General features: G+C 50.7%; 1 protein-coding gene across 1 annotated transcript in view; it reads left to right on the top strand.

Moving 5' to 3' along the window:
- The window catches only part of HPS3 (HPS3 biogenesis of lysosomal organelles complex 2 subunit 1), a 60,974-nt gene extending 36,624 nt beyond the window's left edge, over window positions 1-24,350 (top strand). Inside the window, 3 exon segments of the mRNA XM_078873186.1 lie at window positions 1,825-1,938; window positions 20,019-20,325; window positions 20,852-24,350. Coding sequence (XP_078729312.1) covers window positions 1,825-1,938; window positions 20,019-20,325; window positions 20,852-20,982 — 552 coding nt within the window. The 3' untranslated portion in view covers window positions 20,983-24,350.
- The last annotated feature ends 210 nt before the right edge of the window (window positions 24,351-24,560 follow it).

The raw sequence follows: 24,560 nt of genomic DNA, 5'->3' as shown, positions 1-24,560 counted from the left end.
TAGCACGTTTGCTATTCGCGTCTCTCTGATAACAACACAAGGCTAATCACGAGGTGCACTGTATTTCACAGACAGAATCAGAATATTTATTTCTACTGGAGGAATTTGATGTGCCATGAAGCTTTTTCACGGATGTCCAGTAGTTCACCGATGTCCAGTCACTGGGTATGGGCTGCCAGTATGGGGGGAGGGCCGTGTTGTGGTTTTTGCCACCTCTGTAAATTGGTAATTTATCAACTTGCGGACCGTGGCGCCCGGCACGCCGTGGCCTACTCTTCTTTCAAATAACGTCACGGGATCTTTGAACGTCCACTGTGAAGCAGAAGGTGCACGTGAGAGAGTTGGGTGAGAGGTCGAGCATGGTGAAGTATGGTCGAGCAACGAGCCTGTTTCGTCCTTCATCCAGCAGTGGGATGTTACAAAGGCCCGCTGATGTGAATGAGCATGGACCTGGCATCTTCTCAACACGCGCGTTTGGCTGCATCCTCTTGAATGGTGATTTTTGCAATCGTCCTCGGATGTTGCGATTCGGGGATAAACCCAGTTTTTCCATCGAGTCTGGCGGACTTTATTTGGATTTCACCACAGTAGGGCACAGGAATGTGGGAACGGTACCGCGTTGGCACGGCGTTCGAGCCACTTTGTGCACCTATGTTTTCCGCCCTCGTAAATCTCCCCCGACCGGTAACCTCCCGAGGGCAACGTCTCCGTGCCCACGTCTCCACGTCTCCTGCACGCACCTCCTCGCGCGCTCATTCACCATTAATTCCACCCCGGTCGAGTGACACCGCGACCGTGATGGAATGGCGCTGAGAGACGGGACAGGCGGACGGGTGTAAGCCTTCGGATAGGAGACAGACTGTCCAGACGGAGACACAAGGTCAGGGCTAATCAAATTTCGTTGCGCACTTGAACGGTAATTTTAATGAGAAAAATATTTTCGTCCTGTCTGAATAACTCAAATCACTCCACTGGTTGCCAATCCAATCCCAGATTCATTTCAAGATCGCACTCGCTCACCTTCAAGATTTGTTCGTGGCCTCACCCCTGCCCTATACCGCTCCCTCTCGATCTGTTCTCCCCTACGCACTCCACTCCACGTGCACTCTGCCTCAGACTGAGAGTTTCTATTGAAGTGCTGAGACAACCTTCGCTACTGCCCCCCCTCCATCGCCTTCATCTCCCTTCCCCCAGCCATCCATGTTATCGACTCCCTGGCCCCCCCTGTTTAAGTAACGGCTCAAGACAATACCTTTTTAACACAAATCTGGCTGTCGCCTGATGAAGCTAGTTGTAATCGCTGGCGAAACGTCGTATTCAGATTGTAAATGTCGTGGCTTGGCTCTCCAACACACCGGTGGTGCTGTACTAGTGACGAATCGACATTTTCTGTTTACATGACAACCCTTACTAGTTGGCTGTGTCGTGTGGTGGCGGGTTTTAACGACATTTGTAAATTTACGCAATCTAACCCAAATAAACCTCTATGGACAATACCTTTTTTCCCCCCCTCCACACACATGATATATCTGACCACCTCTCTCTGTAAAAGAAACACGCCCGCTGGCAATTTGTGTGTCCGTCGTCGTGAGATGCGGTGGCGTCACGGAGACACCTTGACGGTTGTGAAGCGTCGTGATGTTCGAGGAAGACGCAGCCCAGGGGAGGAAATATCTCACGCCGGGCCATGTGCCGCAGTCCATGCCAGGGCCTTCGCAGGCCTCTTCTACCATTTGCTGCTGATGCGTCTCGTCAACATCGAGTAGTAACACAACACTATAGTCGCCCGCCTGCGAGTGACTCGTGTTTTTTTTTGTTTTGCAGAGGGAGCTCTCGAAGGCTCACTTTGGGAAGGTGTTCCCGTGGGTGGCGCTGGTGATGAAGGAGGGAGGGCTGCAGATGGACGACCAACGCACCCAGCACCTGGAGAAGCTGCAGGTACCAGCAATGTCCCTCCAGACTCTCCTGCCCCTCCCCTCTCATCTCGCTCAACTCCCCTCCACACTCTCTCCTGCCCCTCCCCTCTCATCTCGCTCAATTCCCATCCACACACTTTCCTACTTCTCCCCTCTCTTGTCACTTTACTCTGCACCACGCTCTCTCCTATAATGTTGATTATCATCATTGTTAGTTTCATTATTGTCAACATCATCTATCCCATCATCACGATTGTCATTTCCCAAGAGCACAACATAGTGGAAGGTCAACAACGGGACTTCTTTCGGACGAACCTATTTCTGCCATAGCAATGTGGAACTTCCACCGCCGGTGGCATCGCACCACCACCACCGCTGCCACCGACCGCTCGTTTTGGACCATTGGCAACGATCTCGGCTGCCGGCCGAGCCCATCGCGGACTGGCGCAAGGAGAGCGGTCAGAGCGATCTGCCGCTCCTCTTCCCCGCGCCTGTCAGGGCCCCCCCCCTCTCCCCCCCCCCCCCGCACGTCGGACGGTCCCAAGCCGCTCCCTGACGAGCACGGTGATGTGACGGCAGATCCGTGGCGCTGGGAGGGGATGACTTTTCGGCCCCGTTGTAAGTAAGTGACGGTTAGCGCTGCGAGCAACGGTTACAGGCCCTTGGGTAGCCCCGAGTCGCTGATAATGGAGCTGTCATCCAGCAAGTTCGCGTTTTTTTTCTGCTTCTTCTTCCCATCCCCTCCCCCCCACCCCACCGATCTCGCTCGGTTCTCCACTGGGACGTGGAGCGGGAGGCGGGGGGTCTCAGCTCCCCAATTCAGCCCCCCCCCCACCTCCCGCCCGCACCCCTCCCCCCTCCACGACACGTTCTTAAACCGGGTGATTCTGACCATGATGAATGTGAGGGCACGAGACTTCATTACTCCGCTAAATGACACGCGCAGAGTTCACAGCCATGCTTTGCTCTCCTTTTTTTTCCCTTCCATGCGTGTTGGTCCGTCCGACAAGATCAGAAAAACGTTGATGCCCTTTTTCCATCCCCCCCGCCCCCCCAGCTGCCCCCCCTGCCCTGAGCTGGCGATGTGGCTGAACGCTCGGTTAGTAGCTCTTGCTAATCTCTGGGTGGTGCGCACAACGTCGTGATTTTTTTTGGTGTTATGAGCTCGTTAAATGTTTTTTTTTTGCTTGTTAAGCGACCTTTTTTGTCCACGCTCAGCGTGGCGGTGTTGCGCCAGCAGAGATATCGATTGAATTATTTAGGCGTTTTTGAAGAACGCGAAGGGGACTTACAAAAAAAGTATTGATCTTGAGAGTCACTTCTCGGCTTGCTCTGTTTATTCAGATTTTGAGCCAAGCTGGGCCAAGATTTGGCAAGGATATAGCGGCCACCGCTGTTCACTCAGGGCAACCAGTGAGCACAGACATATGATAGTTCTTGACTTATCCCTATACCAACAAGAAATTACATGTATTTAAGAACGCTCGATAAAAAAAAATAACAAATACACAACTAAAGAAGGAAAATTGTTTACTTCAAATCTTATCAATGCTTCTCATACAGCCTGGGAAACGTATTCCAATATGGATGAAGGCTATTTAAACAAATAACTTCCATAAATTCACATATGATCTTCCTGCAGGGCTCTTACATTGATTTGTTACAATGACTGCAATGTGCGTGGAAAGCCGGATCAAGAGATTACATACGAAAGTTAGAGACACCGTATGGACCGTTAAATGTGAGCACGTATGTTGAACTTCATTCGCGCGTACCGTACGTGAGCCAACGGTGCTCACGAGCTTCAGACTGGCGTATGGAGGCCATTATTCGTAGTCACGTGACTGTGTCGCTGTGCGTATGCTGCCCCCACCTCGCGGTGCGTGCGTGCGGTACCGCTTGGGGGCGCTAAAGTTACAAAAAGTACACCGAGACCCAGCAGGCCGTTTGCCCAAAACGTTGCCTAATTTTGTTTTATAATTTTAATGCCACGGTGTCATTGGCGAGCGTGTCAAGGTTTCTGTTGTTGTGAGTTGTGCCCCACTGCCAACGCAGCAGCATCACTACCAGATGATGTGTTCTATACCCATCACGCTTTGCCCTCACGAACATTTCCTTCTGTTATTTTCATAGAAGCAAAGCCGACTACTCTTCATAGACGTACAAATCGAATCGTGTTCCAGTCCGTCGGCTCGTCGTTTTTTCCAGACCGGTGTTATCCGTTAGACGCAAGCGTTACTCTCAACCGGTTTCCACCTTCTGGGTCTCATCAGCAGCGTGAGGCTCTGTGAAACAAAGCAACTTGAATGTGGCATCGTGTACTGTGCGTCGTTCTTTCAAGTCTGTTGCATTCTAGCCGCGCTACGTAAGGGTCGGTCTATACTTTGAGCCGTGTGTGGCAACTAGTAAATTTGTTCGGGTTTTTTGTGTGTGTGTGTGTGTATATATAAGCGTACAGTCGTGTCAAGCCGACGGAGGGGGGTCACGTTTGCTCGATCTTTGAGCCTGGCTTGACAAACCCACCCTGTACACAAATTAGCCGAGGTGGGCGAGGTCTTTCTTTGAAGGTAGTAGGAGTTCCCCTGAGTTCAATTCCTTCCACATGTCCAACAATGAAATGAGAGTTGTAATCGTCCACACTCGCTTGGAACACCTCGCCCGAGGCGCGGGGCTCGTTTTAAGGAGGGAGGGGGTCCTGCATCGGGATGTTTGGCAATTTCTTTGATGGGCATCGACATAATGACCCTCATTGAGACATCACGATGCGTGAGCCAACACGGTCAGAATGGCACTTGCTTCATTTGTCCTTCGTGAATCTTTTCAAGTAGATGCGTGGATGGGGTTGTTGTTGTCGTCGTCGTCGTTGTAAACCGGTAACTTCCCACTGCACGGCAAAGGCCTCTTCCCCCATTTTCTTCGTCTCCTTCCTTTCCTCAGCTGCTCCTGTCCCATCCGTGGCCGCCCCCTGACCAGGTCGTGACCTGCCGTCTGCGTTGTGACCTCCCGAGCGTCGTGGTTTCTTCTCACTGCTGCCGTCTTCTTCCACCGACTGCCTCTGATCCTACTCCCCTCTCTCAGTCTCCACCCCCCCCCCCCGTAGTTCGTTTTGTCTCTCATCTCAAGTCATGTGTTCTTGTGATGGCGTCTTGCCTCATTTCCACTTGCTTTCATTTTCCTTTAACAGCAGCATCCTCATCGGCGTGACCCCCCCCCCTCTCCTTATCTTTCTTTCTTGACTTCTTTGTCCCTTTCATTCCTTAACCAACCCCCCCCCCCCTTCGACTTTCTCGCGTTAGATTGACGTCCCCGACTGCACCCGTTTTGCCGTAGCGAGACCTTGGCCGTGTGCGAGCCCCTCCCGTACAAGTTCACGGAGATTCCTCGCCCCCCAATTGGCATGGTTGGCTACGTACGGTGCGAAAGAAGTTCTACATCCATACATACATCCATACATACATTGCTCGGATACAGAAGCAGCCGCAAGCGAAATGCGTGCAGCCAGTTTAAGGAAACGTGCATTTTTTTTGTTGTGTTTTTTTTTTCCGGAGAAATCTGAAGGCACGGCGAAGCCAGCTTCCCACGACCGCACGCTGCTCCTCGATAACATCTTTCCCGAGGCATTAGCGTCATATCCCGAGAATCTTACAGATGCCTTCGTTTGCCTCTGCGAGCCCTTTGCAAACGGCAACGGAAGCCTGAGAATCTTAGCGGCGCCTTAATTGGAGGTCTGAGCCTCGAAGCGCATCGGCGAAGTGAGAGAATCTCAAACGGTCCCTTGGTTTGACTCGGAGGAGCCTTGGGAGAGAACGTGATATCCGCCAATGCCGACCAGCCTGGACTCTGGACACCTGGGAACAAAAAAAAGCTCCGTGGCGCAGCGGGGATCTTCCCGCCGAAACAAAGTGTCCGAACCTTGGACAATAACATTGAAGCCTGTGAATCCTGAAGGTGCAAACATGCCTTCGCCTGGCTCAATGAGCCTCGGCGGATAATAACGCAGAAACATAATGCCAGTAAAACAAACTGGTTGTCGGAAAAGTCTTTTGGAAATTCAGCTCTCATCAACTCGTATTATCCACTCTGTTGTCTCTCTCTGGCTTCATAATTTACATTCCGTGAAGAAGGGCCATTGCCAGAAACGTTAACTATTTATATTTTGTCCCTCTTAAAGCCACGGTGTGACTGACGAACGCGAGTTTCCTTGTTAAGAATTCCAAAGGCACTCAGTGTATGGCGCTCTGCGTGTAATGTCGCGCTTGAGTTGCTTGTGTGTTTACACGGTTTGTGTGTACCAACTGCTGGCGGTCCATATACTTGGTTTAATCGTGGCCATCTTGGTGGCCACTGGCACCGAATTGTTCACGAGAGCTTTGTAGGAATCCTCCCCCGTGCAGGGAACCACGACGTGTAAAACTCCCACGCGCCGGTGTCACGGCCCGCATTTGAGAGCCGCCAGCGTGCGCGATATACGTAACAACAAGTCTCGGATGCTGGAGGAGCCGGAGGAAAAGAGTCGTTTTTGGGAATGAAGAGGAAGGGCAGAGAACAGGGGGGAGGATGGAGAAAGTGGAAGCTCTGGGACCTTCTGCAAGTGCAGAGCACCAAAGCAGCAGAAGAAGAAGACGCATTCCGTGGAGGCGACTGACCTATTGCAAACGGATCGAACAGAATTCTACAAACGTGACGCGAATGTGGAGGGAGGAAAGAAGTGGGCGATGGTCGACACACGACTGTCAAGGTTTTTGGGGTGGCGCTGTGGAGCCCGCGGACGAGTTCTCGGGTCGTCGCCGCGTGCTGTCGGGCGGCATGATGTCCGACGTTTCGCGCCCACCGTGCTGGGAGCTTCGTCGGTTCAAAATTCTGATCGCCGAAGTAGGCCCGCGCAGCGAAGTCCGGACGCTGTGCTGGAAAACGCGCGGCACGACCCGAAAACACGCCGAGAGAGCCTGGGACAGATGGTAAAAATTAGGCACCAAAAAAAAGAGAAGGATCGATTTCTTTCGATCGGATCGTAACCCCGGAATCGTTTCATTCCATCGCCGAGGAGTGGCAGAGTCGTCGTGACCACGCAGCGTAGTCCATCATCATCATCCGCAGAGTAAATCAACACTTGCGCTGATAAGTGCTCATCGGGGGCATTCGTGGCCGGGTCGGGCGATGGGAACGGGGGGCAGACAGCTGGCGGGGGCCGCGTTGCGGTGCGCAAAAAACACTTCGCTCTCCAGCGCACACTCCCCGGGGAGGTGACACGGGGGTGATTGAGGCTGTGTGGGATATGAGACCCAAGTTGTGTCTCCACTCAGCCCAGACAAAACAAAGAGGCCGAGAGCTCAATTAGGATGGGGCTTGCTCGAGAGGATAAGCTGTGTCAAATTCACAAAGCGGTGGATTTTTGTACGAATTATTTTTTTGATGATGATCATGGAATTTTTTACGTGTGGGGAGATGTTTGCTCATTCATATATCTTGCTACCAGTTTGGCATAATTCAATATTTGGTTGAATCCAATGGTTAGAACATTTTTAGGTCAGCGTTTTAGACGAGCGGTAGCCCGGTAGCGTGGCGTTTGAAACCCCTGAGCCAGCGCCACTGGGAAACCTGGGTTCGAACCCAGGTTTCAGCTGTCTGTGATTAAACGGGCTTCTCAGATGTAGTGAGTTGATGATGCCCGCATGGCTACCAGCACAGACGTCATTGTACGCTGTGGGGCTGGCCGCAATGTGGCAGTACAGCAAATAGGGATTCCTGACCTGCCTCTGCAGATGGTAGCTGTTATCGCATAGCAGTGCGCACAGTTTTCGACTGGAACTTCAGTTTCCTCCCACGTGAAAATATTCATTCATTATCGCGACGCCGAACTCGACTGGAGAGAGCCGTAATACTCCTGGAGGCTTTCTTGGGTAAATAAATGACGAACGGCAATCTCGTGGGTAAACATTTTCCCAAGCCTCAAGCCTCATTAGGGTTTACGCTTTCCTTCGCATCACCGCCAATTTTGGCGACAAAGCCTCGAGTAGCCAAGGTTATTGGAAAACCCTCATCCCGGCTGACGAGGCGCCGTCTCGAAAAACCAACGTAAGGACACAATAGGACACGGCGTTTGGCGTGCTGAACCGCGGTCACCGTTGCAGCGATCGTGCCGCCACTGCCGTGCCGTCGTGAACACCGCGGTGGGAGTGGAGTCGGGGCCCCTCGGCCGGTGACCTCGGCCGGCCGACTCTGAGACCGACGATGCCTACCAGGCCACCAATACGGCGTGTCTGTGCGTGTCTGTGTGTGTGTCTGTGTGCGTGTCTGTCCGTGTCTGTGTGTGTGTCTGTGTGTGTGCACATGTGTAGCTGTAGTGTAGCGGCAGTGTAGCGGTCAGCGCGCTGGGCCTCCCCTAAGTCGACTCGGCCTGAAATGAGTACGTGGTGCAATGTGTAACATCCCCGCTGGGGAAACCAGGTGTGGTGCTGGCCACCCATCCCCTCCGTGTGCCATGCCGGCCTTCATAGGTGCTCGCTAACAGCACTCGTCCCTACAGTCTGTTAAAGCTATGTATATATTAATAGTAGGGATGAGTTTCTGATTAAACCATTTTGGATTTTAAGGACGGTTTAAGATGTGTTTTCACATTTTCGGGTGATCTTAATTGCGTAATTATTTAATTTGTCTGCGTGCTTACAAAAGTGACGTAATTCAACGCCACCTGACACCGCTATTGGCTGGGAAAGTGACGTCATACTTTCAGATCAATCTGCAAAAAAAATTACCGTCGCATCTTGACCAAGTTTTTTTTTCTTTTTTAGTTTGGGGGGGGGGGGATCAACCAGAAAATCAGAAGCACATACATTTATGATTATATATTTATACAATTAAAACGTTTAACCACTGTAGCATTATGCCACGGACCCCACACCAGTTGATAGGCCCAGGTTTCTCTGCCTTTTTTGACCTTTACAGCCGTTAACTCCCAGGGAAGTGATGAACACATTTCTTTGCGAGGACGTTTGTGCCTCAACATTTACCTCCAAAAACTTTTCATTCACGGAAAATAATTCCACGACATTTCGCGTGAATAATGAACGGATTTTTATTCTTATTTTAACTTAATAGGCCATCTTTTACTGGAGGGAGAACACGTCTGCAAACCCGACGTGGGGAAAAAAAGTAATGCGGAAAGAGCGTGTTAAATAAAACGCGGTGAAAAATGAATACGTCAAAGGTAGGCATTGCCTAGCTCTGCGCAAAGCCATTACCTTTTAAGCCAAAAGCACACACATACACACACTCTCTCTCTCCCCCGCCTGCTCCAAAATTAAATACGGTTGTCACAAACTAATCGCAGAAAAACATACTGCATTTAATCTCCCGTGTTCTCTGGGGGCCAAACTGTTAGAGCGGCTTATAATGAATGCATTGCTTGGGGTGCTTGTGGTTTGCCATAAATACACTCGCAAATTGCTGTAACAACACCGAGATTCGCATGGGGTTGCGACTTTTGTATAATTAATGCAGGGAAAGGGGGGGGGGGCGGCCTTTGGGGAAACTGCCACGGCACGGCGTCGATGCCGGAGATATTCTCCAGCAGGAAGATTATTTGGGGGGGGGTCCCTTCTAACACGGGCAAGGGAGGCGATTCTAATCTTGGCATTATCTCTCCAGCCCCCTAATTGCAACCTCGTTGGAATGTTGAACATTACATCACAGAAAAAAAATATCACTTGCTCTATTTAACAAATCTATTCCAGGGGCAGACAATCTCATCAATCTGTCTGGCCTACTTTGAGATTCGTTCTTTTTCGGTTTATTTTCATACTTCTACCCCCAAAAATGCCTCCACTTCAGCGGCGGTTTTCATATCCTGAATCCTCTCATTTGGGAGCGCTGAAATTTGTACCCGATGCGTAAAAAAACGCGGAGAAGGGGACGCTGGACCCAAAACTCCGCTTAAAGTCAACGTCAGTTTTTGCATTCATATGAATTAATAGGGCAACTTATTATGCTTCTCTGGCAATAAAAAAAAACTTACAGTAGACCATATACACACACAACATTTGTCAATAACACCGTGGCCTTAAAATAAAAAAATAAAGATACATTTCTTAGTAATGATAATGAAAAAAACATAATAGGCGACGTTTCGGGCAATGACCCCTCTTCATAGCACAATGAAGAAGGGCCAAAGCCTGAAACGTCGCCTGTTGTGTTATTCCTGTTGTGTGTTTTCCTTTCAAGGCCACACAGGTGGGATTGACGGATGTGAGCTTTGTTGTTGTTCGTGCTTGTGCACCAATGCAGCAGCAGCATCGCCAAATTATTTCCTTAAACTTTCACAGGTCCAGTTGTATTGTTATCATTATCCATTAACGTCATCATGGCATTTCCGAAAGAAACGGTGAGATTTTTTTAATTTTCTGATGAATCCAAGAATTTGCTTCGCATTCCGAATCCATATATAACCCACACAACCCCGAATGACTGCTGTTTGCGTTGTCAGCTCTAGCGCGGCAATTCCACGTTTCCATGGCAGCATCCGGTAAACCATTGTAACAACCACAGTTAATAACTTCCTCATAGTGGGTGAAATTAAAATGAGGTTGTTATTGCGTTTATCATGGGTGCACACATACCTCGACAATTTACTCGTGTGTTTTACTGCTATTGTCCGTACAGCCCTTTGTCAATCCACTGCTGGATGACAGACTAAGACTGCGTGTCGGTCGTGATGGTTACTTGACCACACCTCACCACGCGCCGATCGGTGCGAGTCGGTGACATGGTGTCAAGCCCAAGGGACAGGTTTTTAGACGTAACTCCGCCACCACAGGTTGCCGAGTCCGGGACTATAACTCGGCTCACCAGGTTCATGGTGCAGTACGGTAAAAGCCCCACGGTTTCTCTGACGCAACACAAAATCTCGACACTAAACAACGTGCACATCGCGAGTGGCACACTGCTTCGGACACTGTCACCTGTTTAGCACGTTATGTTATCGTTATGTTATAATTCCTACTCTTGAACCGAGCAGAGTGATTCATAACGGCAACAACGCCACCGCGTAGAGTGTAGCTTCAATAATAATAACAACAACAACAACGCCTTTACATTTAATTTACGAAACATTAACGACATACGACGTCGCAAAATGACGAAGTGGAATTAAAACAAAGCGTACGACCGAGCAATTTGGTTTTGCACAGGCTCACAAACTCGCGACGGTTAATTCTCACATAAAATAGTGATATTTAAAATGGAGCCGGGTCGAAGATTAAGCTATGCATACACAATAACAACCGGAGCGGTGTGGAGGTGGGGGGGGGGCAGCATCGAAAAATAAGAGATTTACTGTTATTCGAGTTGATGTCTCAAAGGGTGAATGCATTTAACCAATGCATTGGGCATGTTTGCATTTTTATGAGCTCCTCGCATGCATGCAGGCCCCGGGGCAGCCTTTCACGGCTCTTAAGGCTGTAAATCCACACCGGCGGAGGAAATGGGGTCAAGAGAATGGGAGTGGCCGGGTTGTACAATAATATATTTTACAAAAAGCCAGTCATGAGCATGACTGCTGGCATTCACAGCGGTAGTGGCATTGAGATATATATAAATAAATATATTTATAGGGGTTTTTTTTATCCCGCTCCCGATTTTTTTTTGCCTCTGTGTGTGAGAGAGAGAGCACCATCTTGCTCGTTGTGTGCAACACAGCTTGAATCTGCATTTAATTTGCGAGTTTCACGTTTATGGGATTTCGGTGCCAGGACGGTGGTGCAGGGGGAAGCGTGTTATAGGTGCGCGCATGCGCCCGATTTGGCTGCCGCCCGACTGGCGTAGCGTGCCAGCCATCTCACCACCACCGCCGCCGCTGCCCTGCTCCACTCGCTGTGCCAGCGCAAATAAAATATAAATAAATAGTCCCCTTTGTGTAACCAACTTGGCCTCTCTTGGGGTATCAAAACTCCTATTATATATATGTTTTAACCAAGAAGGTTTTGCGTCCGGATGTTTTGGGCGGTGTGTGCTTGTGTTCAGTGTTGTGTTCATGCGCAAGGGGAAACGGGAGTAACCTCCTCGTGACAACTCTCACACACCGTTGGAGGAGACTTCGCTTCAAATTAAATACAAATAAGAAGGTCATAAACCGACTCGCTGTGCAGGCCCCCTACTGGACAACTCATTGCCCTGCGGATTGTGAGTCTCGTGTACTGGATGATGTCTGCATGATCCACAAACGCTACCGCCCCAAAACACCGCGTTGTGTGTAACAATGCCTGACATAAATACACCTTTTTTTAAGATGTGGTAGTATTCTTTTGACATGCGCTCGTATTTTTTTTACCAAATGATGTATGTGTATTAGTGTGCACATACTCTCTGGTTTACATTTTCATAGGGAGTGGTGGCATCGTGGTCACGGTTCTATGAACCCCGAATGAGTCTGGTTCATCTCCTGGTCACGTGGATTGTAGGTAACTTACATCTTAACCGGACTTGGGCTTCCGGAAGGTAAACTAAAATATCACCGTAATCCACTGCTGGATGAAGGCTTCCCCAACCCCGTGTTGGTCGTAAGGGAGTTGGACCGTCCTTCATCATGTGGGTCAGTGCGGATTGTTGAAGGGGAGGATGGCCCAGGTCCAATTGTAGCCACCGTCTGAAATCGAAGTTGGGGTCACCAGCTTCCCAGTGCAATGTGCCAACAACGGCACCACCACCCCCCATATACCTTTTTAGATCTCCTAGGTTGACGCAGCCTAAAATAAGTCCCTTGAATCAAGCGTGGTCAAACATTAGACACGGTGTTGACCACACCGCTAACCTTGTTGCTGTGAGTGGCAAATACGAAAATGGAAGCATAAAAAGATATTGAAAAGTATCGCAGTGAGCATGGCGATATTGTACAGTGTCAATCTTGCGAGGTGCGCGTATGGGATGATGTGAACGCGCTTCAAAACGTTCGGTAGGAACACTCCGCATAGAAGATGCTCCGTGCGCAGGAGCGGTTACAAAATAATTCCTCTCGTTTCGACATTTCCCCCCCCCCCGTCTCCCATGAGCCCCGAGCGTGAAAACACCCAAGATGGCACAACTTGTGCAGCCCTTTAAGGAGTGTTTTTTTTTTTAAATAGCACACTTGACAAAGAGGGGCCCCTGGAAGTATGTGTGATATTTAATCTGAGCGAACTTCACGCAGTGAATTGCAAAGGGGGGGGGGGGGGGCACGTGGGATTGTTTTTCTTCCTCTCTTTTCGTTTCGTGGACATTAATGGAGACGTTAATGCTGCGACACATCTCTCTTAACCCTTTCCAGTTCCGAGACGTACTGCAAGTTGCAGGGTAGCGGGTGTCCCGTTCGTCACACCTAATCTCGGAACGCATGAGCGGTTCGCGTTAATTTAATTTAGAGAGGCGTAGCGCCGTTGTTTAAAAAAAAAAAATTGTATTGGACTTACCGCAAAGAACTGTAGCGATATGACCGCACTGATCGCTGGAGCCAAACTGTCCCACAAGCCCTCCCGCATGGCCTTGCGGGAGCCTCTGTCCCGATAGTTATTTTAGTTTTTCTCCCGGTTCAGTTCCGATGACGTACACATACTTACACGTACGTTAGCAGAATGGACACGTACGTCATCAAAACGGAATCCGAAAAAAACTGATGACGTTACACATACGTACACACGTGCACACGTACGTCATCGGAACGTGAAAGGGTTAACAAGGAACTGGCCGAACATCCCAATGTGTGACGCCTTGCCGAAAATAAGTCTTGACACTTGGTGAAGCTTTCTCGGATGAATAAACCTGCTTTCCTCGTTAGATCGCGAGCCATGGCAAGTTTAAGATAAAATAAATCGCCTTCTTGGCATAACCAAGAGCAACATCGCCCCCACACTGGCACACCAAAGCCCACGATTGGGCTCGCATCAACTTCGTTCCGCACAGGTGGAGTTGCCACCGGCGGGGGGGGGGGGGGGTCCCGAGGCTAACAAATAAAAAAAATAAGAAGTTACAATTGGTCCTTCGAATGATTGACGTGCAATTGTTTGGTGCTTTGACATGCTGGAGCGCCCTGGGTCGTGGAGAGATTTTGTTTTCACACATTTTCTGAAATCGTAGAAAGATCAGTCCCCGCCCCAGGAATGTGTAATGTCCACGTTGTTCCTGGGGTCTCCGTTGGAAATGACTTGCCCCCCCCTCTCCGCAAGAGAGACGCGCGTTGGTTCTCGCCTCTAATGCTGCAGCGCCGTGTTGCGTGGGTCCACGCACACACACACACACGCACGCACGCGGCGCTGTTTGGGTTTTATAAAGCGTGATTGTATATGATCGGAAAACAAAGAGCGGAGCCGGATTTTTTTTCTCTCTCTTTCTCCTTTCCCGACAGCGGTGTCGCACGTGGCGCGCTGCTTATTTATAAACGCAGACGCAAAATTGCCTTTATAGCCCCGGGGCGTGGAGACAAGAGAGTCATTATTCCGACCCAACTTGGCTGGCCATTGGCGCTGTACCGGGAGGGCACTTTTGACTATTAACCGTCTCTACCTTGGGCGCTGTGAGACGTGGGGGAAGAGGCTGGCCGCGATTTGACGGCCGAGGAAAAGCCAACGAGCACATTTCACTTCGCTGCCCTCTCCTCTCTTTTTACGCAAACAAGGAGAACAAAGATCTCCCGTGTAGCCTTTGACGGACCGCGCGGCAAGTGCTGTTGGCGAGTAGCAGCACCTATGAAGGCCGGCACGGCACATGACGGGGGTGGGTGGGTGGGTGGTCAGCACCACGCCCGACCGCACACGCACACTCAAACACGCTCACTCGCGGTAGAATGAAGTATGCGGCATAAACTGACTGCAGCGTTTCGTTAGGCAAATTATTGCGCGAATTCAGATTGTTAATTTGTTGGAATTTACCATTTGATTATTTGGTATTTGTGCCTAGTCGTGAAGCGCAAGGCTGTCACGAAGGCACGTAGTTTCACAGACAATCGGAATCTCACAGTTGGGGGTAAAGTTGCTATGTCTCTTTACCGAATCGTGTAATAATTTGAGAGTGATTATCAAAGCTGGCAGATTTGTTCAATAGTCGCAAGCGGTTATTTTCTTGCCGCAATTCCCCATAAATCAGAATTTTTATTCGAATGTTTTACCATGGGGAAAGCATTTATAATGTTCATAGTTTATGGTAAATGCCAACAAGGGTATAAAATCATGGTTATCATCTGAAATATAATTTTCTAAAATGAACTCCAGATTTTTTTTTGGTTTAGGCGAATCAAACGCCCACCAGATCTGCCCAGTAAACATTGAATGTTGGCCCAAGACTTCCGGCCACGTCCTAACGACGGCCCAACGACGGCCCAACGTTGGGACATTTCACTGGGTACCCGTGAAATGGTTAATCGGACATTGGGGCGGATGCTCACGTGTAACGTACCACCCTGCGAACAAAATGATTTGAGGTGTTGTGGTAGTGGTGGTGGTGGTCGTTCATATCTTATTCATGTTAAAATGATCGCTGTACTGAGGCGTTGGGTGGTTTCCTGCAGGTAGGAGAAATGGATTATCAGGAATAAGTTTAACGCAAGTGCGAGTGCAAGTGGGCAGATTTTACCCTCATATATTATTCATTCAAATCTACACCGCATACCGTCGCATATATATTGTATGGTGGTAATGAAACACTTTATATGGTAAATTCTCCGTAAGATTGTGTGCAGTTTACACTGCCAATGCTAACGTACACACGCGGTTGCTTTGCTCCGCATGCACATCTCCTTTGTGGCATGCGGTCGGTCTGGCGTGAAAGATCTGTTAGTGTTAAAAAGTGTTTCGTCATCATCGTTAGCCATGATCTATCCACTGCTAGGTGAACGCCTCCCCAAGCTCTCCATCTGTCACGATCTCGTAACGTAAAAATGACCAAAGCAAGCCCACGTGTATGTGCTTGGATGGTCGACCGCCATGCCTAAGGGGTGTTATAGGCTGCGTAGTTTCGTGGACGAGCAACGGCAACATCCACCGTTGTGCTGTACTTCTATGCTCCCACACGTCTGAGCTTTCCTGCCTTAGACAAGCCATACAGAACAAATTGGTGAGGTATGATCAAACGACTCTCTCCCCCGCGAGCCCCCCCCCGTGTCCACCCTGTCGAGTTTCCCACCTCCTCGTCGCCCAGGTGAGGCCCACAAAGCTACGTTGCTCTTTGCAGAAGCGAACCTCGCCACAAATGATAGCCCAACGGAAGTGGCTTATCATCACGTGGAAATTTATTGCAGCCAAATACTGTAAACGCACGTTGATTCTAAATGTGTGGGGGGGGGGGGACTGGAGGACCCGGAGAAAGATCATTGTGACCACCGGGAGAGATAGAGGGACATTCAAACTCCTAATATACAGTTGTAGGGATCAAACCCACGACCTCTTGCGTACCAGGCGAGGTAGTTAACATCTCGTCACCGCGGCGCCCCAATTGCACCGCATGGACACTCGCTCAATAGCCACGGCACTGTCGTGGACGTCCACATGCCGATCCTTACCATGGGAACGTGGAATGTTCACACCCCGGCTTCGAGCTCCCGGCGGCGACGAGTGCCGTTCTTTGTCCGCGTGCGAGTCATTCCCTGCATTGAAGGACTCGTGCTCCTCTCCTGGGTGGGTCTCTCCTTAGGGGGACAACCACTGTTGACTTCTCCATAGTGGTACCTATTTTAGAGACCCCCCCCCCGGGAGGGATGATGGGCAAAGTCGACTCCCAACCTGAATTTGAACTCCGCGACCTTCCGATTGCGAGCCACTCGCTCTCTCCCGCTGAGCCACTGGGCCGGATTGACTTTGACGAACCGATTAAAGTATTCCCGTGTCGTTAAGGGAAACCGGTTAATACTGTGTGTGTGTGCGTGCGCACACGTGTGCGTCTGCATGTTTCGTGCGTGTGCACGCCGCGTGTGCAGAGCGCGTGTCCCCGGCCCGAGCCTTCTTGGGCTTGTTGTGCCCCCCCCCCCCCCCCCGTCCGTCCGTCGTTTGAAGGCGCACGCGATGAAAGCAACGCGTTATCGGGACGGGATGGCGCGCACAGAGCTTACCTACCGCAGTCGGGACCACATGGGACGCTGAGAAATAGCGATGCGCCCGTGGCGCATGGACCACAGACTTAAACTGACGACGCTGGCTGCCGATTCGAGACGAGACTTTTTTGTCTCGTTGTGGCATTGTCGTCCGATTCCACTTAGAGCGGAATCTTCATCTCTGCCGTTAATTACTCTGCTCGGTGGGATGCTTCATTATAATGTTGGCATTTTAAAATAGAAATCCCATCATTATTATGTTTATCGTCGCAGAAAATCAAACTAATTTTGGCGCTCTTCAAATGAGTTTTGATACTTTATCGGAATGCAATTTTACATGATGTTATTGTTTTATGCGTTGCGGAAGGCGATGTAATTCTTTAACATATCTATGCTGTCACATATAGCTTTATTCATTGTTTTCAACTGTAAAAGCAGTTAACTATTTTCACAAGAAAGATGTATTTTAAAGTTCGTAATTGTATCCATATTGTTGCAAATATCAGTCGCATTTGCAAGAAACACGAGTAAATTATTGCTTCGTTGTAGACATTACGATCGTAGCCCTTGCAACGAATCCCAACCAGAACGCTGTAGCGTTGTTGCAGAGCCGAGGTTACCGTTTGTAGCGCAAAGGCATTAATCTGTCATGTCACTGGTGCCTGACACTCAAAGGGTTAGGGCAGTTTCAAATTCTAGGTCTGGATGGCACAAAGTGTGTGTGTAGAATGCCCTGAAAAGTTGAGACTTTCACATTTACTTTCTTAAGCGATTTATGTGGCAGAATAACAAAAAGAGATATACAAGGTCGATTGTAACCTTGTTAATTTATTATGTGCAATAGAGAAGAGCCATTGGCCAAAATGTCACCTATTTTATTTGAAAAAAAATATTCTTCAGGGCCACAGTGTCACAGTTTTATTGACGAACGTATTTGGTTTTTTGTTGTTGCTTAAAATGTATTTCTGGCCGCTAATTAATCAGCGGCGTTTGCCGATCGAGCGGGTCGATAATCGCACCGCTGCATTAAACGAACCGGGGCGCGAAGACCTCCTCCGCGAAACGGCCTCGGCCAATAAACCCGCCGTCGCCGCGGTCGTCGCTCTCCGCTCCGTCGTTCGTTCATCCGCAGCGCGGGAGCTTCGTCGCCGGGGCACGTCCGGCTCCGTCGAGCATCGTGCCTCGCGTCAGACAGAGCCGATGGGGGCGCGCCCCCGGGTCCATTGCCCCCCCCCCTCCCTCCCCCACCTTTGCTGGCCAGCAAATAGGAGGCTGATGGGACACGCTAGAAGCTGTCACTCGACAAAGTTATTAGAGCACATTCCAAGGCTTAGAAGAAAAGCCACCTCTTTGGCGAGTACAAGGTTACAGCCAGCTTTGAAACTTTGCTTCCTAATTGGCTGTGCCCGGCTTTATGAGTTGGTGCCATGTCTATGTGGGCAGGTAGCCTATTGACATGTTGGGGTGGTGTGGGTAGTGACGGAGAGAGGGAGGGAGGGGCCCGACGTCCCCTGCCGTAGCTAATTACAAGTGCGTGCCTCCTTAGCGGTAGTGAGGAGGGTGCGGGGGCCGCGTGTCAAAGATCACGGCTTGAAGCTGACGTAGGCAGCAGTGGAAGTGACGGGGCATGCTGGGGGTGAGGAATCGTGGCACCGGTGCATCCCATCAAAGCCCAGTTCCTCCCAACGCGCTGTCGGGGTTGTACCGTGCGTTGTTCGGCACGATGTCCGACGTTTCGCTCCACGCGCCGGGAGCTTCTTCAGTTCACGTCTGCGTGATGTCATCGCGCAGACGTGTGCGCGATGACATCACCGCCACCACTGCATTTGCCATGCCCACGGAGCCAGGATGAGATCGGCATGCCGTAGCGAGTTTTAACGTTTACATTGTCATGACGGCATGTGTATCATGCTTTACATGCTACACATGCTACACTTCCATCACTGTACGGTATCTAATTACAATTTAGACGTGTGTGTGTGTGTGTGTGTTTCTATATTCATATGCGTCATGGTTGGCATTAATTTTCCACTGAATCACTTTGTTGATTAAACCCGACGGAGTAAATGTTACACAGGAGTAATAATTGGATGGCAGACTGCCTGGGGATAACAGTCTGTGGGCTCAGGCTGAGACCTGGACAGGAATAGGCAATACGGCGAAGTATTCCTCAATCCATCTGTGCAAATCTTTTGAGCCCTTAGCTGCTGGTCTGCCTGGTGGATTTTCTCTGGGCATTCCAGTTTCCTCCCACGCAGATGCCGAACACACGCTCGTGGACTTCGCCAATCACCCCATTGTGGCGGGTCCCTCCGGTAAACAATTCCTGCCGCCGTGAGACTTTCCTGGGGAAGGTTATTGTTGTTATTTACAGCCGGACTCGGGTTCATTGAGACCAAACGTCTCATTGAAATTTCAAGGGCGTAAACACGGATTTCTGGCGATGGCCTGATGAAGCTGGTTGTATTCGCCAGCGAAAATGTTCTACTCGATTTGTACATGTTGTGGGTTAACGCTCCAACATACAACCGGTGTGCTGTACTAGTAACGAATTGGCACGTTTTGTTTACGTGACAAACGTTACTAATTGGCGATGTCGGGTGGTGGCGGGTTTAACAACACATTCATATTTAGGCGATCTCACCCCTCAAAAAAGCCATTTTAATTTGTAAACACAGACTGAACAAGAGTATTCACTTTCATTATTGTTGCGGTTTTGTACACGATCAGTCAGGAACACATTGAATGGAAATTGCCCCGACATCCCCAGCGTAGTGTTGAGCCTCCTGAAAACGAGTGCTGAGCCTCAGTGAGGCCCTTGTCCTTAGACACTTCCATTATAGTTGGGACGGAGCCAAGCCAAGCCCAGCCGAGCATAGAAATCCGCTCGTACGCAGGTGCACGGGGAATTATTGTATTACAGGCTCGCGAGTGGCGGTGGCGGTGATGTTGGTGGCAGCTTGGAGGAGGTGGTGAGGCCTTCATCCAGCAGTGAACTGATCATGGCTGTCAACGACAATGACGACTGTTCACCGCGGCTCTTCCTGCGTCCACAGGGGCTGCTGTGCGGCGGTGGCCTGGCCTCCGGCGCCACCGACGACCTCCTGAGCGCCGCGCCGGCGTTGGGAGCGGCCGAGCCGATCGTGCGGGCGCTGGCACTGTGCCACGCCGGCAGCTACGGCCTGGTGCGCCGGCTGCTCATGGAGAGCTGCCCCTCCGCCCTCGTGCCGTTTGCCAGCCACCACTTCCCGCACACCTCGCAGGTCTCCTTCTGGTCGGAGCTCCTCGTCGAGCTGTGCGCCTACGTGAAACAGATCCCGGAGGATCACCCTCACCTAGGCGACCTGGTCGAGGCCCTCAAAGGTAAAGGGGCACCTCGACGTTGTCGTCGTCGTTGCGTTCGCGATTTTCCGACGAACGTCGAAGGTGTTTTTGAGAGCGTCGGCTCTGGCCCGTTCGTCTGCGTGGCGTCCGTCCGCCCGTTGCCGGTGGTGCCGCGCTCACTTCCCTGAAGATGATCGCCGAAGGGAACCGTGCGGTCGTCCGAAGCTGCGTTGAGATCAGGGACCTTGCGCTGTTGAAAACCGGGCCACACTTGGGGGGGGGGGGGGGAGGGGGTGGTGGGCGTTTCTTCGGGATTTATCACTCCCAATCTGCTCCAGGCACACTCAAAAGGTCGGGATATTCGATCGCATTTTTTCTTACAATTATCACGCCAGCTCTTCGTCACGAACGGCCGCTGACTGTGTACATATGTAAGTTGGACTTCTTTCGCGCCGAACGTAGCCAAACCGCACGAATCGGAGGTGCGAGGTGATCGTGCGACGAACACAGATTTATTAACCCCACCATTCTCTCTCCCCCCTCCCCCTTCTCTCTCGCTCGACAGGGGCCATGGAGGGAGCGTCGCGCCGTCTCGAGCCGCTGGCCTTGCTGGAGCTGCTGCCCGACGAGGGCCAAGCGGCGTTCTTCCTGCCGTACCTCCTCAGCTGCTGCCGCACTCATTACCAGGGCAGCTGATGCCCCCCACCCCCCCCCCACCCCGGAGAGAGGAATACGAATCGCTCCACCCCCACCGACCCCGTGGCGTGCCGCAGCGCGACCCTCGATGCGACTCGAGCCAGCAAGTCGCCCTGAACGCCCCCGCCGATCTCGTCCGATCTCAGAAGCCCCAAGCACGATTTTGAGCCTGGACTTGTCGTCGTGATCTGATGGGTGAGCGTCGGAGCTTGCCAGGTGGTTGCTGTGTAGGCTTAGGCCTGCAAGGTGTGCGAGTCTGATGCCCTGGGTTCCCTGCTCTCCTCTCACACATGGAGCCCAATCATGAATTGCTCCCCTGGCCAAACATGCACATTCAGTGAGTATGGAGACTGGGTTAGGCTTTCATGGAATGTATTGGTTTTTTTTTAAGTTTAACTTTTTTATCGCTGTAGTGTAGGTATTTTAACGAGGAGGGCTGAATGCCACATGTTGGGACCGCGTCTACCCCTGCAAAAGGTCCTTAACGACTCAACCGATTTGATGATTTGATAAATTGGCAACTATATATTTTATTATTTATGTTTTATACTCGCTCCTTGGCTGTAGGAATCGTGTACATCCATAGCGGAAAACAAGATGTAGTCCATCGGAAATACTCGGTACTCTCATCTCAATCGGTCACGTACACCGTTAGTGTAGCGATGGATTTAGGTCGACTGATCGTATTGATCGGCTTGCTACACGCCAAAACCCGCAGCCTCGATAAATGTCACGGATTAGCACGAGCAGAGAACTTTTAACGTCCCTGCTCGTAGCCTGGCGCTGCGTGACGCGTAAAGAACCTCTCAATCATCGTCATCATTTACTGTTTTGTACCGCTGCTCCTGTACGTCGCGTCTCACGGCACGGGATGCGCGCCGTCGCAAGCGGCTTCGCCGGCGTCGAGACCGCACGGAGGAGTTGGGACCTCCTCGGTGCGACGCTGAGTGAGAGACGGCGGATGTCGGGTCGATCCATCCTCGCGGTGCGCGTTTGTGAACGCGTCGCCTCGGAAAACCCGTTGAGATCCACGCCGGGATTTGGGAACCCGCCGGCGTAATCTCTCCTCTCTCTGTCGCTCTCGCTCGCTCGCTCTCTCTACACGCGGGGGCGGACACCGGAAAGCGCTTCTCCGTGCGTTCGGCATGACTTGCAAGCGGAGTGGCGGTGACTATGGACCAACGTGGTTCCCGAGCGGATGAGGAGTGGTGGTGGCGCGTACGGCTTCGTGAAGACGCCTCGATCATCATCGTTTTTGGCCATGGTCTATCCACCGCTGAATGAAGTCCTCCACGACGCCGTTGCCATTCTTCGTCGTTCAGCGCTGCCACAGTCCGTCCGGCTCCCGTGCGCGCGTGCACAAGCCGGCCTCGCCGCTCCATCTCCATGGCGGCCGATCTATGGGGCGCATTCTCAGCCTCGTCCGTTGAACATCGTACCTCTCTAGAGATGCGTCCTGCACAGGGCCCGCTCGAGCCTCGTCGACGGCCGATGCGACGCGTCTCCGATCCGCGCGTTAACCGATCCATGGGCGTTGCTCTCTCCATCTCCCCTGGTGGCTGGATAACGCAGCGTTGGTTTGGGAGCGGTCGTTAGTTCACGGTGAAGCTTACCAGGCGTATTGCAATTAAACAAACGTCGTAATTCTTACAGATTGCAATTTCTGGGTATATTAATCCCTCGTCAGGGGGGGGGGGTGGCAGGGGTAAATACGGTCCCGTATTAAATGTCATTGTAATTGCACCCAAGGTAATCTCTAATTTAGCCGAACCTAATTCCGCGTCCCCCGAGGTTAAGACAGGAGTGTAATTATTTAATGCCAGATTGTGCCACGCGGTTTTATTTAGTCGTATAAACACAAACCTGCGCAGACATTTCAATGCTTGTTGCACTTGGAAGAAGCTGCCGCACTGGGCCTGCAGTCCAGAAAATTGTCGGTTCAATCTCTGGTCGCGGCAGCCAAAACGATTGCGCGATTTTCTTAGGTTACACGCGGTGGGGGGTAAAGTGTGGGTACTCCAGACATAGGCCCTCTAGTGGGGGCCCTTCCAACAGCAGTGGCGTGAGCAAGCAGTTGCCTTTTTACCCATCAGCCCCTTGGTGTCGCTACGGCAGTGTGCACCGGAATGCCTTCGTAACACAACGTGTGCCTGGAATTTGTACATTTGCACTGCGTAATTTAACAATCAATGACTTCGTTTATTTTGCTGTGAGTGTGCCAATGTTATAGTTTGTACAGTAATCCTAACTTGCAGTTTGCCTTTTATTCAAATGAATTGTTTACCATGAACGCGAAATATGACAGCGATTGAGAATGTTGCCTTGCTTTTAGCATTTCTAGTTCAGTGAAATTTCCTCGCAAAGGATTTTTTTATGAATTTGTTGTCTTCACTTTGCCGCGAAGATGTTCTCACCCGAGATGACGACCGCGTGGCACCGCGTGACGACGTCGCCGTGTGACGTCACAGCACGGCGGTGTGACGTTCGTTCCACTCCCGAGTTATATTTCCACGTTGTTTACGATGTAAATCTGACGGGGATTGTTTGGGACGAAGCGTCCGCCCGGAAGAGCCGCGTTAGTTTTACGGGACTGTTTTAGAGATTTTGCCGCACAGGTTGATTGTGTTTTGATGTGAAGAGCTGATTCGTGGGGAGCCCTTTTAAAATAAATTGTTGACTCGTTTTAAAGAAATCATTTTATTGTTGATCCGTCCAATGAAGGTGTCCGCCTATTTTTAAGTTTTATTTTAGCGGGAGTTGACGCAACGTACCGGTGGAATAATCCAGCGCCAATTGTGATTATAGCGTTAATTACGTCAATCGATTCGCGAATCTGTTCAATTTTTTGTGTTTTATAGCAGCTTGATATGATGATAAGGTTGCATTTGGTGAACTTATTTAAGTCCGAATCGCATTGTTACAGGTGTATTGTGTGTTATTTTTTTACATTGTCGCGAATGTAAAAACCTCTCTGCGGCTGCAAGGCGTCCATGGAGGAAACCCATTTACGTACAAAATATAAGCAGTCGATAACGTTGACTGGGACGCATGCTCGTATTGCGAGCCGAGAGAGTCCGGGTTCGTCTGCCGCCGCTCCGTGCCACCAGCGAGGGAGGGTTACGTGACGATGGCAGTGCAACGTTTCTCGCTGCGCGTGAAGGCGGCGCTGGCAGTGTGAGCGAGGCCGATCGTGTCCAGTTCCTAATCGTGACGCGACACAAGACGCACACTACTCGGAGTGTAACTCAAGTGCAGTATTCTTTTTTTTTAAACCAAAGTGCAATCTGTAACCATCTATTTCAGGTACTTAATGAATGTAAAACTCCCCCCCCCCTCCCTTAAATATGCATTAAAATTGTGTTTTTTTAAAGTACATTTGCGCATGTAAACGCGTGTGCTTGTGTGTGTTTTGTGTTCTCTGGCCTTAGACGAGTCCCTGTTGCTCTCCACCACCACCACCACCTCGAGCGGCCTACTGGCCTTCACGGGCGCTCGCTGGCAGCACTCGCCCCAACAGTCTCTGCTCAGGCCATGAGGGCCGTCCCCTAGGTCGACACAGCCTTAATGAGTACCTGGTG

The sequence above is a fragment of the Lampetra fluviatilis genome, chromosome 36 (assembly GCF_964198595.1).
Source record: "Lampetra fluviatilis chromosome 36, kcLamFluv1.1, whole genome shotgun sequence".
Classification (NCBI taxonomy): domain Eukaryota; kingdom Metazoa; phylum Chordata; class Hyperoartia; order Petromyzontiformes; family Petromyzontidae; genus Lampetra; species Lampetra fluviatilis.
Note: the sequence above shows the minus strand (reverse complement) of the source record. Positions and strands in the feature narration are given on the sequence as shown.